We start from the raw sequence: 15,962 nt of genomic DNA on the forward strand, positions 1-15,962 counted from the left end.
TGGCGATCAGACGAAGCCTTGGGGCACTTTTGACGCGCCCCGTCCTTTAAGGGACGATTAAGGGATGAGGGATAGGAGCCACAGGTCTGGAACCTTCGACTGAGGCTAGATACTGACCCGAGGAATCGATTGCGACCATTATTTTGGCGATCAGACGAAGCCTTGGGGCACTTTTGACGCGCCCCGTCCTTTAAGGGACGATTAAGGGATGAAGGAAGGGAGCTAGGGCAAAATAAATGTCATATTCGTGTTTCCCGTCCCCCAATTGACCTGATGGCAGTTTTTGAAGCGATTCTGAATCCGACGCTGTATTCGTTGCTGTTGCTGACGCTAACTTCACGGACATTGTGAGGCATTGTTTGTATCGAACACGCTTTCAACTCGGACCAGGTATTGCTGCCATATTTAGAGGGAAAACTAGTACTGATAAGTTTGCTTCTTGGATACAGCATGGCGTCAGCAGTCAGCACACATCAATAGCCGATTATTTGTGTTTATTTATTAGTCAGGAGCACTGCTTTTAAACTATGACTAATACTGAAAGCGAACACTTGATTTGTCATGAGGGAAGTTACAACTTGGCGTATCAAGACAGGACACAGGTAATAAATAGCAATCAAGATAAACGTCACATTTACAACGCTAATGATGTAGGTATGATTCGTAGGTGACCCAAAGCATGGGCGAGATGATAAAACAAAGCGAGTCGACTGGAGTGGGTAATACTAATAGTCGAACGTAGTGTGTCTGTGGCCTGTGCACGAATGTCCATAACGCACAGAACAATGCAATGTAATTATTGACCAATCGTTTTCATCTTAATTTTCTGCTAGCATGCAGCGCGATCCATCCGCACTCGCAGCACCCACACACTATTTCCAATCTATTACAAATGTGACACTAGCTGCAGGTAGCACAAGGTAACACCGCCGGAGAACTTTTGCCGCTACTCGGGTGCACCAGAAGGCGTACATCGACCCGGTGCTCAGAAATAGTCTTTGAGTCGAGTCGAGTAGCTGAGTCACTGAGTCGAGCCGAGCCGATGAGTCACGTGAAGTTAACACCTGGCGAAGTTCACAACACACATGTCCGACAGTAGGTACGAGTAGGTACTCCACTGCTGGTACCGGGACGACCCGCTGTGTGCAATTTACTCTCATGTATATCTGACTATACCTAATCAGCCTGACACACGCATCAAAGCAGTGTTATGCAAAGCAATCAATTCTCACAAAGCACTGAAGTTAATGACCCCTGATTCATCTCTGATTTGAAATGCCCTTGGTGTCTATCTAGTCTCCCTATGTATGAGGGTGTCCTAGCCGACCCGGCCCGGGGCGGCGCCGCTGAAGGCGCGGCTGTGACTCGCGCACTCCGGGTCCTCCACCAGCCGCGGGAGCCTGATGAGGTTCTCGCCGGAACACATGCGCCGGCGGATCAGTTGCAGGAACAGCTGGTACTGGTACTGGCCCAGCTGGCGGTCGACGCCTCCCTCCGTCAGCCACTGCACCCACTTGTAGGCGGGGCAGATGCGCGGCCAGGGGTACAGCATGTCCAGCCAGATCATCCGCACCTTGGCACACCTGGACAGGGACATGGAGCCGGCGTCCGCCTTGACGATGGTCAGCTTGTCCAGGGTAAGCAGTGGATCCAGCTCCTTGATGCTTTCGTCGACTGTGATCCTGACCAAGGCGTCCTTGTGAATATGATCAATTCGTGTTGTCTCGAGACGAAGAATCTCCTTTACCGACACACATAGGCCTTCTGGCTGCAGTTCCCGAATGCGTGAGCCGATGACCTGCATTGTGCAAACTGTCATGTTGAAACTCTTGCTCTGCACAACGTCAAAATAACTATCCCAGATGATCAGTTCATTCACTGCGCCGGAAAATGCGTAGGGGTGCATGTCACCTTTCACAAGAAGATTGCGAATGACGAAAGACGCCATGTCATTGCGACTGTGGAAGCATTTGTTACTTATATTGCCAATTGTCACATTGTTCCACTCGCTGAAGAAGGCACGTCCACCGAAACTCTCCTCATGGCAAACATCCATGGTGACATTGTTCATCACGTATTCGAAAACTGAGCCTGTTATCCAGCTGGACTCCAAGTTCAGCATCTTCACATACTGCAGCAGGAAACTGGGACCCTCCTCAGCCCGGTGATCGTCGGCTTCCTCAGCCTGGTGATAGTCGAAGGCTCTGGATTCAACATCAAGATGTCCAATGTGGTGCATCTGAATCGCCGTTTGTGATTCCCAGTGACCAGCAAACGATCCCGTCTTGACATGGAGTGATGCGATGTTTTCAAACCTAACAAGGCGCAGGCTGTTGTTACTGTGCGATGCCATGCCATGACTCTCGATGTCCAGCCGCTGAGCGTGGCTGATGGTGAAGTTGACCAGAGAGTGGAGGCTCTTGATGGCGCCCTCGTCGATAATGACGTGGCTCCAGCCGCTGATGTTCACCGACAGAACGCCCGTCGGAAAGAAGTCTTGATGCAGAGTCATCTGAGGATCAGACCAAACGCCAGTCAGTAAGACAAGGTTTGGATTGGTTCGGCCCTAGAAAATAGCGAAGCCTGCAAACGTGTAAAAATATCGGATTTGTGAATGCTGTAAGCAACTCATAATGAATAACATAAATACAAGTCCAAGCAATTTTTGCGTGACAATAGAAACGAAATTCAAAGTTGCGTTTGAGGTTTGTACCACAACAAAATCGCAAAACATGTGCGAATTAAGTTAACATACCTACATACTCGCCTATCGTGCGAATTCAATGCTGTTTAAATACTATTTTATTACCCTACGTAGGTAGGGGCCGTTTAATTTTACGTAAAGTAACTAAACAATGATAGTGATACCAAAGTAATCTTGGTGATACCTACATCGCTTTGTCTCATTTTTTACATTACAAACAGCAATTAATTTTGAAAATTGACAGGCTGACTTTTTTACTCCCTATTAATGCACATTTACATCCCCTTTCCTGCCCTGCGGAGGCTCACCGTCTCATTTCCCGGCGACGGGCAGCTGACGCTCCGCGCGTTGGCGCACGAGGGCCGGACCGAGCAGACCGCGATCTCGCACACGGCCGGCCCCGGGCTGCGGCGACCCACGGACCCGGTCAGCGCCGGGGCCGGCAGCAGCAGCGGCAGCCCCAGCAGCCACAGCGTCCTCAGCCCGACCGGTGACCTCATGGTGCCGCCGAGCCAGACCAGAGCCGAGCCAGTCGAAACAGCGTCCCGTCCGAGACGTCACCGTCTTCTGTGGACAACCGTGAAGCGCCCAGCAACGTTATCATCGAACTCCGTGCCAACAGAAATGTGGACAGGATAACTGCTACAAGATAGGTATGTTTAACTATGGGATGTATGTGCAATAAAAAGGCACTTTTCATCAGTAGCGGCGGAACACCTTCAATTAAGGAGGGGGGGGGGACTGCCGACTTTTGGTCCCATTCTTTCCATGCAACGCCCTGATAGGGCTGAATGTTAAAATGATAAAATCAAAGGGGGGCACGGTGCCCTCCCCGTTCCGCCGCCTATGCTTTTCATTCTTCAACAGTTTCCATAAAGCATTTTTTCGGTACATCGGGCTTTATCATCACCTTTTGGTTCGATAATTGTTTTCAATAAAAAGCCTTTGCTCAAAAGCCTTTGCTCATGTGCTTGTGAGTCCTTCCATTCAAAAGGTTCGGACTAAATTTATTTAAAAAGAAAAAGGTTATGTGTTTGAAGTTTTAACATCAAAATGCCATTACACTTTGCCTCTGTTACGTTCATAGAAAACTCTTCACTCTTCAGAGTAGATCTGAAGAGGTGCCATGGACGAAATAGGGGTCAAATTTTATACATACCTAGTAATTATCTGAACCCTCGCCGGCCGAGGGGGACGGGTGCCCCCCCCCCCCCCCCTCCATAGGGTTTTTTTAGTCGCGATAGCTCCTAACACGCTGGCGAAAGAGAACTGAAACTTGGTATACCTGACCTTTGATTCAAGTCAAATCTTTTGACACCAACCGCATTTTCGTGTCAGGTCAGGTTACTGACCTATGACCATAGGCGGCGGAACGGGGATGGCACCGCCCACTGGGGCATTATGCCCCCCCCGCTTTTAACATTAACCCGCGCCCCACTGGGGTCTGTGTATAACACGCCCTACTGGGGGGGGGGGGGGCTATTCATAGCCCCCCCTCCTAACTCCGAAACTACTGGGCCGATCGTCAAAATTCAAACGGCGTCTGATAGCCCCGGAAAAACTGTCGAGCGAAACCTAATTTCATTGACCTCGAGGTCACCGATGACGTCACAGGTCAGGTCAAAGTAAAAATTATTAGCACTTTGGCTTGTTCACATTTTGGGCTCTGGCCGCCGTCTTACAAGTCAGATCGGGCTCATTTTTGGTTTCCACACTCGTGAACAGATGCTCTAGATACCTTGAGGGTACCAAACTTGTACTTTGATTTTCAGGTCAGGGTCAGGTCATCACAGGTCACGAAAATATTATATCATGCGTCGGTCACGTGACACATGTTTTATGGTCCATTTAGGCCATAGATTTCGAATTTGATGTCGTCTGTGTCATTCGAGGTCATTTTGAGTCGAATTTAGCTTAGGTCAGGTCACTTTCAGGTCAAAAAAGGTCAAATTTTGAAGTTATAATTTTTCAACAAAAAAGGTGTCTATTGGATGCAGTTTGAGCTCAGGAACACGATGGTGCCATTTATATTGGTGTACGATGTCAAATACGTACTGAAAAAGCGATTTGAAAAATTAATAATTGTGAATTTTTTGCAATAATGCGTATAACTTGGCCATTTTTGAAGATATTTAGCTAAAACTTGCTAGAGTTTGTCATAATCATGCGTTCTGTCACATATATTCCGGTTTTTTCGAAAAGTCAAAAACTTTTTGAAAAAAATATAAAAATATAAATTTTGAATATTATTATACAAAATTTTCGAAATTTTCAAAATTTTGAAAATCCGAGATAGCAGTTTGGTAGCGCGGTCAATTCTGAGTCCTTTCATGCAAAGAAATTGGATCTAGCTTAAAAACTGAGCTCTTGGGAGCGATTGCCGTGGTTCAATGTTTTGCGTCGAAATCGGCCGAACATGACGTCACTCTGACGTCATTTCCGGCCGACCTATGGTAGGTACGAAGTTCAAATTTTGACACAAGGTGTCAAATTGATGTAGCCGAAGGTACTGAAAGTTTGGCGTCGATACGTCAAGCGGTTTGGAAGTTATTGCAGAAAAACGGGAGGGGGGGCTATAAATAGCCCCCCCCCCAGTGGGGCGCGGGTTAAAACGGCATTTTAACGGCATTTTAACATTAGCCCTGTGGGCGTTGCACGGAAAGAATGGGACCAAACGTCGGCAGTGCCCCCCCCCCCTTAATTGAAGGTGTTCCGCCGCTACTGCCTATGACGTCATAAGTGAACCTCTGCACGGTCTTCAGAGTTCAGATGTCACAACATATTACATAGCAACGCCCTCACTGGCAGAGGAGCTTTCACAGGGAAATGAAACTTGCAGGATCGAATATCCATTACGAGTCTCATAACTTGTTATCTCGGATTTTTCCTAAAGGTCATATGAGGTCAGGTCATTTTCGTGACCTCATCATTATAAGCCCATGGGGAAAAATGAAAACTGCTAGGTATTCTGGCGCCGGGAACGATCTCCAACTATCTCAAGCACACAGAATCGTGATTTTGTGCACTCCTTGCAAGGTAAGATGCGTCACTTTTGCAATGTTGACCTTGCGTGACGTCATGTATGACGTCATTAGGGTCATATTAGCTTTTCGTCAAGAACTCCCGATCAAATTGAGCTAGCGAGTCGGGAAATCCAGCAATGGACTCATGAAGACCTGCCAAATCGAGTGATATGCAACATGACCTACTTCGACCAATTTCGTGACCTAGGGGTGCTGACCTGACCGTGACCTGAGGTCAACACCCTAAGTTGACCTCACCCAAATAAAGAGTATATCATTCGACGCACCTGAGCGAGGCAAACACGATGCTGCCAAAATCGCGGCTCTGCGGTCGTTTTTTGCGAAGTTATTCACCAAAAACGGAACCGTACATTGGGTCACTTGACCTGACCTCAGAGGTCACCGGTTGACCTAGGACCTTAAAATCGGATATCAATCTCTGCGTCTCGTAACGGCGCACACGATCGTTTTTTTTTCCGCAACGCGCTAGCGTCACCAGGGGCGAAACGGCGAGGGGGGTTGTACCCGCCCCCTCCCCCCTCGGCCGGCGCGTATACGCGCCTTATTATTGGTTTACGCGCCGGACTTATTGGTTTTCTACATATATGTAGAAAACCAATAAGTCCGGCGAGGGTTAATTTTAGTATTTCAAGAATATAAAGCGAGCTAAGCCTAGGGCAAGGTTGCTTGTAAACGACCCTTTCCTATTTGCGACCCACCTCCCTACAGAAAAACTGGTAATAGAAATCGGGGAGAAACAATGTCAAATGGACTGTCATACATTGCTTAAAGGGACCCTCCCACCTTCAAAAAAGTTTATGAATTGGCATGAAAGTGATGTCGCTCGGTTCAGAAAGAGCGAAAACGAATATCTACCAAAATTCACCGAAAAATATTCACCGGTTTTCAAGATATTAGACTTTTACTTTTGTTTACTTTTTTGGGATCTCCGCTGTTTCTAGCGACTTTATTTTAGAAGTGCGGCGTTTGCGGCAGATGTTGCGCGCAAATAGCATATACCACCGCGTGCTACAAAACGTTTTAGTCAAACAGTTAAAAATCGTTAGATATTTGCGCTGACGTCACACATTCAGAGGGGTATTCCTGAGCATTAGCCCCTCTGAATCAAAATGCTGCAATTTTGAAATTCAATATTTCCGATTTAAGGCATTTCTCGATGTTGTGAGTGCCGAAACCGGTAATTGTGAGTCAGGGACCCCATTTTGGCTATCTCAACTCAAATCTAATGTTAAGGTGGGAGGGTCCCTTTAACAATCTCAATTCTTTTCCGGTAGTCGGTGCATTTGTTGATACGTTTTAGGTGAGTTTAAATATAAATGGCCATTTTCTTATCCAAACCGTGTGTATTTGCGCCATGTCTGATGAAAAACGATGCACGTGTCGTTAGATGATGCACCTTTTTTATTCTGAGTCAATAATCATTTTTCAATTGATTGCAGCCTTCCCGTAGTGAATCACTCGACTCAGCAGTGCGTGGTGGATGAAAATGTGTCGCAGCCCAAGATTCTTCAAGATATCGCAGCCCATATTTCCTCTTTGCACCCGACATGGACGCATATAGCTCAAGAAGGGAAATGAATGGGAAAAAAGAGCAGGGAATATGAGGGGTTGCCGAATTAACCCTCGCCGGACCTATTGGTTTTCTACATACGCGCCGGCCGAGGGGGGGGGGCGGGTACGACCCCCCCCCTCGCCGTTTCGCCCCTGGTGGAGCTAGCGCGTCGCGGAAAAAAGAGCGTGTGCGCCGTTACGAGACGCAGAGATTGGTACCCGATTTTAAGGTCCTAGGTCAACCGGTGACCTCTGAGGTCAGGTCAAGTGCCCCAAGGTACGGTTCAGTTTTTGGTGAATAACTTCGCAAAAAAACGGCCGCAGAGCGCCGATTTTGGCAGCATCGTGTTTGTCTCGCTCAGGCGCGTCGAATGATATACTTTTTGTCCGGGTCAGGTCAACTTGGGGTGTTGACCTCAGGTCAAGGTCAGGTCAGCACCCCCAGGTCACGAAGTTAGTCGAAAGGGGTCATGTCGCATATCATTCGATTCGGCAGGTCTTCCTGAGTCCATTGGTGGCTTTCCCGACTCGCTAGCTCAATCTGATCAAGAGTTATTGACGAAAAACTAATATGACCTTGATGACGTCATAAATGACGTCACGCAAGGTCAACATTGCAAAAGTGACGCATCTAACCTTGCAAGGAGTGCATAAAATTACGATTCTGTGTGCTTGAGATAGTTGGAGATCGTTCCCGGCGCCAGAATAGCAGTTTTCATTTTTCCCCATTGACTTATAATGGTGAGGTCACGAAAATGACCTGACCTCATATGACCTTTAGGAAAAATCCGAGATATACAAGTTGTGGGACTCATAATGGATACTAGATCCTGCAAGTTTCATTTCCCTGTGACATCTCCTCTGGCAGTGAGGGCGTTGCGAAGTTGCGACATCTGAAGACCGTGCAGAGGTTCACTTATGACGTCATAGGTCAGTGACCTGACCTGACCAAAAAATGCGGTTGGTGTCAAAAGATGCGGCTTGGATCAAAGGTCAGGTATACCAAGTTTCAGCTCTCTATCGCCAGCGTGTTCGGAGCTATCGCGAAAAAACCCTATGGGGGGGCGGCGGCACCCGCCCCCCCCCCCCTCGGCCGGCGAGGGTTAAGCGCGGGCCTCGAATACAATACGGGATAACTACCAAAAAAGGGGTTTTCGCCTTATTTTCGCCTTTGGTGCATTACGTGATCAGCTTCCACAAATATAAACGTGCTGGCTGACAGGCACGTACCCAGGATTTCACCCAGGAGGGGGCCACCTGCTTTCGAAGGGGCCCCCCCACAGTGTATAGGGCCCCCCAGGTTCCCCGGGGGCCCCCGGGAGTCATGAGGAACCTTTCGATGGTGGGGGGGGGGGCATAGTGGGTTCGGTCTCTCCTGCAGACGTAGGTGAGAAAACGCCACGTGTGTGGGAAAACGCAATTCAGTTCTTTACAACCTAATGTAGCATTTGGTTGTGATTTCTCGTGTTCAACTTCATCAAAGTCAATTAAAACGGTCTCTGTAACGGTCTAAGCCTTGAGAAAATGTGGAAAATTGGAAAGTAAAAATATTTTTGCTTGAGGAGTGTGCATGAAACGCACGGCATTTTATGAGCGAGCGCCTCAATTACTGAACATCCTCCAATTTCGGATATGTAGGTATATAATATAATAGTGGGGAATAAATGTCTCGTTATCGGAATTCCACTCTCTGGCAACTAGCCCTATGTAAACGCGGCTATTATATGTTTCACTAGGAATCGAGCGCTATTGTACTTTTAGCCAGAAAATAAATGCTTGGGTAATTCTGGGACACTCTGTATTAATTGGAGGAATAGGACTACGAATGTACGTGAGCTGCGAACCATACCTGTAGGTGGATCGTGTTTTGTATCTTTCGTTGAGTTTTCGGGTAGAAAACTGGAGGGGATGCAGAGTGGTATGTGTTATCTCTCATCTGTATGGTAATGCCAACCTATCTCTGTTTCAGATATGAGCCCGGAACATTCGTGACTGTACCGTTGTCTTTCGATAATACAAGTCAAGAGCTCACGAATGTCGTATTGATCAAAATGTATTGATTCTGATAGGAAAATGAACGATCTCTCCAAAAAGCAATCCAGTAATACAGTGGCACCCATAAAGCGTGAGCAGCGACGGTTCAAATTAAGTGGGTCACTAATTAGGCATTTTACGCTACAAATTAGGTACCTAATGATTACCTAATTATCGTTACAACCACAATGCTCAGAACAGCGCTCGATCTTGTTTATTATTCGTTCGTTTCGATGCAAAGTGCAGTGAGAATGGGATTTAACCCGCAAGTTGCTGGGGGGGGGCGTTAAACGCCCCCACTTTTTTCGCCGGGCCATACCATAAAAACGGCGCGCCGCAGGCGCGCCAACTTTTGGGGACCTGTAGGGAATTGATCGAAGTTTATTGTGACAACGTTTGAAAAAAAAATCAGTCGAAAATTCTTGAGATAGCGAGGTTTTAGTGACGTCATGATTTCTGAGTTTTCGACCAAAAACGGCATATGTTCAAAAAATCATATAAAACCAGTATAGCGCCTTTTGGGGCGACTAACGGAGCGAGCGAGGGGGTGACTCTTGCACGTGCGAAATTTTGAGGGGGTACCTCCAACTGACTTGTGCACGGCAGTCGGCACCCTACTGACCGGTTTCTAGCGATGTGCCAAATTTGAGCACAATCGGCCCAGCCGTTCTCGAGATCTGGGAGCGGCACCCTGCACGTGCGCACGTGCAAAATGGGTCCCAACTGACTTGTGCACGGCACCCTACTAACTGGTCCCTAACCATGTACCAAATTTGAGTGCCATCCGTCCAGCCGTTCTCGAGATCTGGAAACGACCCCTGCACGTGCGCACGTGCAGCAGCACCCCAACTCTGGCACGCCACATGGATATGCAGTGCCTATAGTGGGTGCCTACCTACATGCCAACTTTCAGCGCAATCGGCCAAGTAGTTACCGAGATATTGCAACAATTACAAAGCTGACACCTCTTCGTTTTGCACGTGGCACGTGCATAAGGGGTCACCCACATGCATCGGGAATAGTCCAATACTTGGTAGAAGGAATGAAGCTATTCTACAAAAATTACCGCGTGTAAATCGGTCAAGTGGTTGCTGAGATATAAGCCTCGCAAAAGCGTCCGCACGGCCGGCCGCTCATACTCAGAAATTTCCGTTATTCTACGTAAGACTCCGCTCGCTTCGCTCGCTCCGTAATCACAGAATAGACATACAGACATGCCGTAAACGCCATTAGACTGCCAATACAATGAACATTCAATCAAATGGCTATCTTTGATTAACCCTCGCCCGCACATGGGGGGGGTGGTTGCCACCCCCCCCAGGCAGTCTTTCTGCTCTGCACTCAACATTTTTAGAGCTAGAAGGCTGATTTTTCGTATAGCTGCTCCTCTATCCTTTCTTGATGTCCACTGAAAATTTCAAGTTTCTGTGATTTTTGGTTTTGGAGAAATGACCTTGTTTTTCAGGTCATGTCATGACCCAAATGGCCAATTCTCGACATCTTGCGTTTGCCATGGGCCTTGTGAGCTTTTGACACCCTGATTTCGGCCTTTTTTGCCAGTCTTACCTCCCACCTATCATGGAACATGTTGTTCGACGATGTACAGGGGTCAAGGTCAGGGTCAAGGTCAACCTAGGTCATCTAAGATAATTGCGTTTTAGGCAAGCTGAATTTACTTTTTGTGAAGTTTTTTGACTGCATTTTTTGTAAAAGCTTCTCAGATCATGATTTTATGTGATATGGACCCAAAAACAATCGGTGCACACATCAGTATACACACAGACACACACAGACATACAAACACATATAATTGACCTTGACCTAACTTGACCTGAAATGACCTCAGCAGCAAAATTCTGGTCGGATAGTGTGACAAAGAGGTTCTAGCTAGCTTGGCACCAGAAAACAGCATCGTCATCGGTATTTGATAAGCAGCGCACTTGACATCCAACGGTGACCCAAAACAGCAACATTTTTTAGTTTGACCTGACCTGGAAGGTCAATGACTGACCTGAGAAGGTAAAACTGGGTATCATTGGATTCGTCTCTTCCCAAAGAATCTTTTTGGTCTTTACTGCTAAGCTCTATCTCCAACAGGAACGAAATGGCGCGGGGGGGGGGGGGGTGGCAACCACCCCCCCCCCCCATGTGCGTTCTAGGATGGGAAAATGGCATGTGCGGGCGAGGGTTAAAGAGTATCGTTCCACATTTTCCAAATTCTTGATCTGAATCTTGGCAATTTCTCGTGACTACTTCACGACCATGATACATGCATTTCTTAAATTGAACTTTTTGAGCCAAACACGTGCATGTATGATAAAATGAATGCACCATCGTGTTCTACGCCCCAAATTACCCATAAAACATGTGTCACAGGCTGCGAATATCAGTATTGAGTTTCGGGGATATGTGCCTACCCGGTTGACCTGACCTTGACCCTGACATATGCTTGACACCCCTACATGGAGCTGACACTCTTGTAGGCCTTATATGATGGATTGTGCACCGTTTTGACAGAGTTTATGACGAGAGGCGCCCATTGCGAAGTCCTGAAGTCCATGCTACTGAAAGCCCGATTTCAGGTGTTTGACCTGACCTTGACCCGACCTGTGACCTCAAAATTCAACTTTGAAGTACTCATCTGAAGCGTCTTGTCGCGTTCTTTCGTTTGCCGCCTCGTGCGTTTCGCTGCGCCTATTGGTTCTCGAGCTATCGGCTGGGGGCGTTTAACCCCCCCCCCCCCCCCAGCAAACGGTGGGTGGCGAAATACCTCAGCAACTGCCGGGTTAAGGTACTTTCTTGTTCAACTTTATTTGAAACTGGAGCACGTACAGGGACCCGCAGTTGCTACTGTACAGCGACCCTGAGTAAATTGTCCCAGCACCCTCACAGGGAACAACGATAAGCTGTCAGAGGGTACTCACAGGAAACCTCAGCTGCTCTTGTACAGGGACCAGCAGTCGATATCAATGTTATCGGTTGTTACTGGACAGGACAGACGGTTAGGCTTGGGGTTCGTGTACAGTAGCAACTGCGGGTCCCCGTACCCGTGTCCCGCGGCCGCGAACCGCGACTTGCGAGAACAGACAGATGGGGCACAAATTATTCCGTAATTTCCATGCTGATAATGACGCACTGTCTAAATGTAGGGTAAGGTGCCTAATTAGCGACCCTTTCCGATTTGCGACCTACCTCCCTACAGAAAAGCTAGTAGGAGAAAACGGGGTAAAAACATTGTCAAAACCTCAGCCATACTTTGGTTATCAAATTAAATTATTTTTCGGTCGTCGATGTTTCTGGTGGGACGTTTCAGATGCGTTTAAATAAAAATGACGAGTTTCTTATCCAAAACGTGTGTGTTTGGGCCCTCTCTGATTAAAAGCGATGCACATTAGGATGATGCACCTTTTTTATTCTGAATCGACATTCCTTTTTCAATTGATTGCCGTTTTTCCATAGTGAATCGCTCAACTGTGCACAGCATGGCGGTTAAAAATGTGTCGCAACTCATATTTCCTATTTGCGCCTGACATGGTCGCAAATTAGCTCAAGAATGGAAAGAAAGAGGAAAAGAGAGAAATGAAAATGAGGTGTTGCTGAAGCTTGCAATGTGTGGCAGGGGATGCCAAATGTCGTCACCGACTGAGGGGTGCCGAATTCAGCGCGGACCTCGAATATCATACGAGATAGCCCGCAAAATTTGGGTTTCCGCCTTCTTTTCGCATTCGGTGCATCGCGTGATCAGTTTTTACTTACGTAAATGTGTTGGATAAACGTTCTTGTTCGAGTGATTGAGTGCTTTGCGTAAAGGTTACCTTTTTGAGATCATATTTCATCTTTTCAGGCGTCGCATTTTTTGTCATTTTTAATATGGGGAAACCCATAGACTTATTAGCGACCCTCCCCGGTCGCTAATCGGGAAGAGTTCCCTATTAGCGTTTTTTGCAATGGTTTGCCAAAATGCTCACTACAAATAAGTTAGTGAATATTGGGGCACAAAATGACTATATTTCAATACAAAAATGAACGATCTCTCCGAAAATCAAGCCCGTAATACAGTGGCACCCACAGAGCGTGAGCAATGACGGTTCAAATTAAGGGGGTCGCTAATTAGGCACCTTACCCTATCGATCAGATATGTATATTCTGAAGTAACAAGCATCTTGTGTCACACTGTATTAGTTATTAAAAATGCCTTTAATTATTTATGCCGACTTACGTGCGCTGTTCTCACCTGATTTGGTCGTGGACGGTTAAATTGACGGCTGGCTCTCGGTCAGTGCCCAGGGGTCGGTTATGACTGCCTCTGTGACACCCTACTTTGCTGAGCTGTTATCATTGCGCCCGACGGATTGGTGCTATCTGACGTGCACTTCACTGCGCCGATACCTTTGTATCGGACGGCGTAGGCTAGCCCGGCACGGGACTTCACCAGGATCCTGATAAAGATTGCGGTTCCGAGACGGCCTTTTCATATAGTTATTCCTTTAACAACCTGAAGTGGTCCATTTGCCCTTCAAACAATGCAAATATGCCAATACACATTTCCTGTTGAATTCCCTCGCGATTCTTTCTCCCTTTCCCAAATTGCCATCCAACATCAAACCTGTTTAGTTGCACACACCTTTGAGGTAAGCATGGTAACATATTCACAACGCTCGTTATTCCGCTGGAGCCTTCGATAAACATTTTTACGTTTCGTACCCAATACACATAGATATCAAATAATGATAGGTACCTATCCATGCTTAGTTATCAACTGAATTTTATATCACAGGCTCAACAAATTAAACAGCTTTGTAGCAGGAGAACTCTACACAAAGCTGTCGTCTTCATCCAAAAATGGATGATAGTCACGGCTTTTAAGCCCCATTAAGAATTTTCATATCTGAAAAATCACAGCCTTATTACAATTTGTATATTTTGCATCCCAAAGAAGTTCAGCAATACACTATCATGCAGGATTCCATACAGTTCACGACAAAAAGGGATTACAGATTTACAGATATTTACAAAAAAGAGATTGTAATTTGTAAGCGCGCTCATTTAAAATTTGACTAGAACTGCCGAGACGCACATACGAGTATACCTACAAGAGGCACATATACATACATATACCTGTAGGATCTACTAATGTATAGGCTCATGAAAAGTAACTATAATACTTTTATAGTTTTCGCCTTACGACACCGTTAGACCTAAAATACGCAGTACCTAGAGTTTCGGCATACGTGGCACCATAGGCCACACTATATCAGTAGGCAATACAGTAGTCTATGGTGGCATGCGTAGCATATGTATAGGTAGGTGGTGAGCGATGTATGCACCTATTCTGAGTTAATTGCACCTGGCGTTGACCGCCGGACTAGACTGACTCGGCCTGCAGGCCGCTGAAGTACTCCAGCATGGAGGCCATCTGGTGCGGACAGCTGCTGAAGAGCTTGTTACACGAGTCGGCGCCGAATCTCTCGCCCATGAAGGCGGCGTACCAGTAGGCCCCCTTGCTCGTCTGCATCTTCTCAAAGTCGACCCCGTCCAGCTCCCGGCTGCGGACGGACGTCAGAGCACTGTCAAACCGAACGGACGACTTCCGGAGGAGATGTGCGGGGCGACAGCCTCGTGTGTCGCCGGCACATTGGAGCAAGGCTTGCAGCGCTGAGCTAATTCGGCCGCGCACTGTAACACGGTCGAAGTTCCTTCACACTCTCCCCCTCCCTTTCCCTCTCCCGACTCCCTCCCCTCCCTCTCCCTACCGCTTTCCCTCTAACTCTGCCTCTACATACACACACACACACACACATCTCCCTCTCCCTCTCGGACTCACCCGAACAGCGCCGACACCATGGCCTCTTCCTCACTGAGCTCCTCCTCGGGCCGCGCCTGGATCAGACAGACGAACTTGAGCGCGCAGCCGAGCTGGTCGGTGGCGCTCACCAGGTCCCAGACGACGGCCTCGCGGCGCGCCGGCACCTCCACCGAGCGCTTCCCGCGCCGGCTGGCCAGCGCGATGGCGCCCACCACACCTGCGGCCGGGGGTAGGTACAGACAGGGACATCACAGCGACCAGCTTACTTGTGGGGTACCACACCGTCAGTATTCGCTTGTGCTAATGTCAGCTCCGCCATCTCCCGTAACGTCCGAGCGCCAGGCTAGCGTTAAGTGAGCTAAACTATCCGATCGCCAGGCCAACCGTGCAACAGACCCAGCCAGGCCTCCCAGACGGACCAAGTTACGCCGCTATCAACTCACCCACGCCGAGCGCCAGGCCGCCGAGCGCGGCCAGTCCGGCGGCGCCTGCGGCCGTGCCCGCCGCCACCGTGCCCGTGGTGGTGCCCAGGATGAAGGTGGCCTCCACAGCGGCCAGCGCGGCCAGCGCGGCCAGCAACAGTACAGAGGAGCGCATCGCGACGGAGCGGGGCCGCAGTCAGTGTTAACGTGAGCGTCCTCGGAGGAGGCGGCGGCTTTATACCGAGCTCGGCGGCCTCTCTGAGGAGACGGGAGCGGCGGGCGTCCTTTCGCCGGCCGCCGGCAGGACCGAGCGCGGCCAGCGGCCGCCGGGGTGCCCCCGGGGCTCGCCGAGTGGTCACCGGTCACCGCCAACACTGCGCGATAGTGCTGACCAGTCATGG

The 15,962-nt window shown here is 48.3% G+C and overlaps 1 protein-coding gene and 1 long non-coding RNA gene across 2 annotated transcripts; both read right to left on the bottom strand.

Moving 5' to 3' along the window:
* Positions 1 to 345: 345 nt before the first annotated feature.
* On the bottom strand, positions 346 to 13,814 carry LOC122386661. The gene is made up of 3 exons (XM_043376069.1): positions 13,568 to 13,814; positions 3,013 to 3,271; positions 346 to 2,512 (listed from the first exon to the last, which is right to left on the bottom strand). The coding sequence occupies exons 2-3, from the start codon at positions 3,202 to 3,204 to the stop codon at positions 1,319 to 1,321; spliced, it is 1,386 nt and encodes a 461-aa protein (XP_043232004.1). The 5' UTR covers positions 3,205 to 3,271; positions 13,568 to 13,814; the 3' UTR covers positions 346 to 1,318.
* Positions 13,815 to 14,236: 422 nt separating this feature from the next.
* On the bottom strand, positions 14,237 to 15,351 carry LOC122386662. Its single transcript, XR_006257420.1, has 2 exons — positions 15,158 to 15,351; positions 14,237 to 14,879 (listed from the first exon to the last, which is right to left on the bottom strand). It is a non-coding gene; the product is annotated as an uncharacterized LOC122386662 (long non-coding RNA).
* Positions 15,352 to 15,962: the final 611 nt, after the last annotated feature.

Source organism: Amphibalanus amphitrite, unplaced genomic scaffold (assembly GCF_019059575.1).
Source record: "Amphibalanus amphitrite isolate SeventyFive unplaced genomic scaffold, NRLGWU_Aamphi_draft 000258F_arrow, whole genome shotgun sequence".
Taxonomy (NCBI): domain Eukaryota; kingdom Metazoa; phylum Arthropoda; class Thecostraca; order Balanomorpha; family Balanidae; genus Amphibalanus; species Amphibalanus amphitrite.

Coding starts and splice junctions, on each gene's coding strand:
- LOC122386661 (XM_043376069.1), bottom strand. CDS start 3,204: ATGAGGTCACCGGTCGGGCTGAGGACGCTGTGGCTGCTGGGGCTGCCG. Junction 2,513..3,012: donor CGTCGCCGGGAAATGAGACG/GTGAGCCTCCGC, acceptor TCTGATCCTCAG/ATGACTCTGCATCAAGACTT.